Source organism: Limulus polyphemus, unplaced genomic scaffold (assembly GCF_000517525.1).
Source record: "Limulus polyphemus unplaced genomic scaffold, Limulus_polyphemus-2.1.2 Scaffold634, whole genome shotgun sequence".
NCBI classification, from domain to species: Eukaryota; Metazoa; Arthropoda; class Merostomata; order Xiphosura; family Limulidae; genus Limulus; species Limulus polyphemus.
The window spans coordinates 454,710-460,257 of NW_013666244.1; the positions used below are offsets into that span (position 1 = coordinate 454,710).

The window sequence follows — 5,548 nt, forward strand, 5'->3', positions numbered from 1 at the left end:
AGCATGATCAATTGTTTTTACTTATCTTTATATATATATATATATCGATTTTAAAGACAAAAACAATGATAAATTTATGTTCTATCCATAAACATAGTTTTCGAATCGCTGATAGATATGCTTATTATCTTCCTCCCTTGAGTCATGTTAGACTTACATCACAGACTGAAACATCGTCTACTCTTACATTCTAGACAGATGCAGTCTGTAAAACCTTTAAATATAGAACTCAAAAAACCCCCCAAAAAAATTATAGATGTCTTTAGAACCATTTTAAATATTTTTCTTAAAGAAATTATTGTTTATGAAATATTTCAACAATACCCACCTGCTCTTATAGTTAATCATATATTTTGAGTTTTAAATAAATCACGACAATGATTATTTTTTAAAAGTTTATGCGTGAGTGAGTAAGTTTTTGTGAACATGCCATATGTTATGGATAAACTTTCAAAACAGCTTAGGCTTAGTAAATTTTCCAAATCGATTGGTCAACATCTCTTTGAGAAAATTAATCGAACTTATTATGTGGACCCAATACGATGTTCAACAAAAGAGTAAGTCTGTGGTCAATATTACCATTTACAGTAAAGCTTAAAGTGCCTTATCGTAAAAAAAAAAAGGGAAAAAGGAAGTCTAGCATTTATAATTAAAATTGCTTCTCATTTTCAAGCTAAAAATATAAACAGTGTGATTAGTTCATGTGAGACGAAAAAAACAAAAGAAAAGTTTTTTGCTGTACAATTTTTGAGACTAGAAACAATAGGTAGACACAAATAAAACAATACATAATAATGATTTTGCCATTTTTACACCTCCGGATTTTGAAGTTGTTTGAGCCTTATGATTTTACAATTGCAATAAACATAAGTTTTATTGTCTGTCGCGGGTTCGAATCTCCGTCACACCGAACATGCTCGCCCTTTCAGCTGTGGGGGCGTTATAATGTGACGGTTGCCTTCCCTCTAGTCTTACATTGCTAAATTAGGGACGGCTAGCGCAAATAGCCCTCGTGTAGCTTTATGCGAAATTCAAAAACAACATTTGATTGACTGTAATATATACATTTTTCTAAATACATTTGCTATCTTTTGCTCTTTATTAAAAGTTTCTAGTTTTGTTCTTGCGTTAGGTCATACTTGTTTTTTCGTGGATACTAGCTGGTTGTTGCTATTTGACTGAGATATATTAACTATTCCAACACTTTTTTTTTGGCTAACATCTTTATACTATTTTTAACATATTTAATGTTAACTGCTTTTGCAGTTATTAATTATTTGTTGTATAGCTTTTAAATTCCTTTCTCTTTATTACCATACGTGTCTGGTATGGTCTGGTGGTTAGGGCTCCCAACTCCTAATCTATGGATCGCGGGTTCGAATCCCATCACCAAACATGCTCGGTCTTTCAATTGTAAGGGCGTTACAACGTGATGGTTAATTCTACTTTTTGTTGACAGCGGGTGTGTTGACTAGCTGTCTTTCTTCTAATCTATCGCTTTTAAATTAAGGACGGTTAGCGCAGATAGCCCTTGAGTAGTTTTGAGCAAAATAGATCACACAAAATTATTACCATACGATTTATTTTTGTGAAATTGTTAAGACACGTGTTTAAATTGTATTCACTGTCTTTGTTTGTTTGTTTTAAAGCACAAATCTATGTGTGCTCTGTCCATTGCGGGTATTAAAACCCGATTTTTTAGCGTCATAGGCCTAGAGATTTACCGCTGAGCTAACGGGGGGGGGGGGTTATTTCACTTTTAACTAGCTGAGATCGTCAGGATTCAAATCTACCGTTGTAATTTCGAAAATCTGTAATTCTTTACGATTTTCTTTCCTTTAAAACATTGTCATACATATATTTTATCTTAATAATTCATAGTATATAACTGTAGGTATTGTTTATATATTTTCTGATTATTCATAATTATTTCTCCATAAGAAACTTATTTTTACATGCCCTCCAGTTGTTCAGCAGTAAGTGAGCTTATAATGTTAAGAATAGGGTTTTGATACCCGCGGAGAGAAGAGCACAGGTAGTCTATTGAGAACTTTTGTGCTTTACAACAAATTATTTTTATTCCATGGTACTGCCCCCCCCCCAGTGGCACAGCGGTATGTTTGCGGACTTACAACGCTAGAATCCGGGTTTCAATACCCGTGGTGGAGAGAGCACAGATATCTCATTGTGTAGCTTTGTGCTTAATTACAAACAAACAAAAACCATGGCACTGCTTTCGTAATGTCATCGGTTTATGTTAGATCGCATACGGCAAATGACAGTCTATTTATGTATTTATTTTATTTATTTATTTAATAGCAATATATGTACATTATTAAAATCAAAAGTGGAAAATTTAACGTATAAAGGGTAAATCACTGTATAATCTAATCATTACATTACCAAAACTTACGTATTCTACATGAACACGGGCTTCTACTTTTCGTACGCGATCTAACATTGACAGTTATTAATCTATGATGCAGGTGACAAGTTAACATGATGGATGTCATAGTTTGTATTTTTTAAGAATTTTAGCAGGTCTCCCAGTCAGGAAAATATTAATATTCTTTACTTCTCTTTTAACATTTTTTTACATTTTCTTTTTTTTTTTGGCCTGCTGTTGTGAAGTCATAACCACCATAAATACATCCCCCATAAAAATGTTTTTTTAAGAAATAGTGTCTTAAATGGTTTTTTAGGGGTGGAATATCAGCTACTGAATATAAATACACCAATTTTAAAGCTTTACGTCCCTGGGAGAGGAGAAAGACATGGCATTTTTTATCATTCTACAGATTTTCCTAGAGTAACTGATCACAATAACTGCATCGCCTATAAATGTTCTTCGAATCCTATAATTTGATGATAAATATATAGAAATGTACGGAGTTAATTTTAAATAAACTATCTGACTGAGAAGGATTAATTCTGTTTACAAATGAAGGCAAATGAGCACTGATACAATGAAACTATGTATTGATATTTTCTGCAGATTTATCGGCCTGTCACACTTTTAAGTTAGGTGAATTGGTTAAAACAAGAAAAGAAACATCTTTAAAGGTTATCCATAACCCTTACGTTTTCTAGAATAAATTGCTGCGTAATGACGTATTATCGTTACTGGTCTTGCAGCTTGTGCCACTTCCGAACTGCTGTACGCTTTCTTTCAAAACATACCGCTTGATGCAAAACACACCGCTTGATGATGCTAGGTTAACCAAGTGAAAAGTGATTTTTAAACGTATTTATTTATTTGTCTGTAAATAAAAATACTTACGCTTTCAGATTTCAGCGAAACGTCCACCCCGTGCGAAAGGTTTCTCCAAAACTGAAGATCGGTTTTCATGTCACAACTTGATTTCCAGTAGGTGGCCACCTCAGAAGTACTTCCTGTCGCTTGAACAACTTGTGAATTCAGATTTTTACTTAACTGAACAACACAAAAAACTGTTATTAAAACTATGGTTTTATAGTTAGGCTTAAATAACCAATAAATCATGTCGATGGTCTGATCGAAATCTGCTGGATTTGAAACAATATAACAATTAACAAGAAATAAGCTCGGTCTTTTGATTTATCTGTATCACAAATTCATCGTTCGGTACCTTTTTTTCTGACTGCAGACTACAATAAAGTTTGTTATGTGGCATGACATGAAAATATGTGGAACAAGATAACACGGCGGTGAGTTGATTGTTTAGTCAAACCAAGGGACTAGTCCACGTGCGAAAGACACGTATGACTCTTTCCATTCTAAAGATACTGGAACAACACCACAGGCACCTAGCAATGTGCAAATCAATACTCGCGCAGAGATCCACGTGTTGTAACCCCCATGTTATAGAGGGCAGCAGTGTCGTATGTTAGTTTGTGTTTATAATGTTGGAACTAAAATCAGCCACTTTTTTTCCATCTCTTGACTGTAGTTATCAATAAGTGTATATGCTTATAATATTCTATATGGTGTTTAACCGAGACCTAAACTTAATATTTAATCATGAACGTTTATCGTTAAACAAGTATACTCTGTACAATCCCAAATTGTAATTTTATGTCTGATTTTTACTTTGAGATTCTGAAAATCAACTGATAATACCCATATCTGCTATGATACTTTAATATTTATTTATTACTAATAAAGAGTATTATAATATTTTTGCAGTTTACTGTACAAATATACGCCTACCGATTTTGTCTTTAACGAAAAGATGGAAAGGACAAGAGAATAATTTACAATTAAACTGCCCCACAGTGGCACAGCGGTATGTCTGCGGACTTACAACGCTAGAAACCGGGTTTCGATACCCGTGGTGGGCAGAGCACAGATAGCCCATTGTGTTGCTTTGTGCTTAACTTCAAACAAACAATACAATTAAACTCATTCGTGTTTTTATTTAAAATATTAGGGGAGACGTTCGAGGTTTACATGTAGATGCTACAGGTCAGGTCTTTGTTTAAAAGATTAGGAGAGACGTTCGAGGTTTACATGTAAATGCTACATTTCAGGTATTTAAAACGGTGTATCTTATTACCAACGAATATGTCTTAGTTTAGTTGTGAATTGAATGCGACCTGAGCTGTAGCATCTACATGTAAACCTCGAACATCTCCCCTTATCTTTTCATCGTAAAGAGTTTCACTTTCAATAAGTTTTATTGTTCTTACTCATAAAAAAGCATTCTTTTTCTTTGCTTTAGTGACCTTGTCCTAATAAAGTTTTATTAAAGCTGGTTTGCAGAGCCAGCCTTAAGGCCAGGCAAGCAAAGTAGATGCCTAGCGCACCTCGCTATGGGGGAACCTGCATAGATAACTTCGCGAATGATTCTTAAAAATGAAGCCGAAAAAACTCAAAACCAAGAGTTTGCCTTATTGAATAACAGACCACATTATTCCGTTATTACTATAAGTATCGGTCTGCGGTTATTGACAAACACGATAAGGAGCCCTGCACGTCGTTTCCTTTACTAGAGCCCAGCACTGGCAAAGGCTGGCACTGCTGGTTTGTTTACCAGGATGGCTTCGTTATATAATAACCGTTGCCGGTTATAAAACTTGTGAAATTTAATGTTTATATTTTAGGACGTACATAAAGAGATTTTCTCGATGGAAGAATATTTGAAAAGAGTTATCAATTATAAAACAGTGTAGAAGTACATATTCAAATTTTAGAAATGAGGATCTTATACACCTATTAGTGGCTGGAAATACGCAGTGTAGCTTGTGGTATTAAATATAAGCATGCCTATTCATAGACTAAACAATATGCGTAATCTTGTTAAGCTCTAAAACATTAAATCTTTTACGAATAGAAAAAAATGGGATCTTTGCTTTTACTTCTCACAGTATTTATAATTGTTTTCATTATTGTTTTTCATAATGTTTGGCCCCCCCAGTGACACAGCGGTATGTCTGCGGACTTACAACGCTAGAAACCGGGTTTCGATACCCGTGGTGGGCAGAGCACAGATAGCCCTCGTGTAGCTTTGAGCATAATTAAAAACAAACATAATGTTTCTGGTATATTGTTGACCTAATTGTTGACTTT

At 34.3% G+C, this 5,548-nt stretch overlaps 1 protein-coding gene across 1 annotated transcript in view; it reads right to left on the minus strand.

Moving 5' to 3' along the window:
* LOC111085810 (delta and Notch-like epidermal growth factor-related receptor) overlaps window positions 1-4,211 on the minus strand; it is a 55,734-nt gene extending 51,523 nt beyond the window's left edge. Inside the window, exons 1-2 of the mRNA XM_022386111.1 lie at window positions 4,190-4,211; window positions 3,281-3,433 (exon numbers count right to left, since the gene is read on the minus strand). Of these exons, the coding sequence (XP_022241819.1) occupies window positions 3,281-3,349 (69 nt within the window). The 5' untranslated portion in view covers window positions 3,350-3,433; window positions 4,190-4,211. The remainder of the gene's footprint in view (window positions 1-3,280; window positions 3,434-4,189) is intronic.
* Between the last annotated feature and the right edge of the window lie 1,337 nt (window positions 4,212-5,548).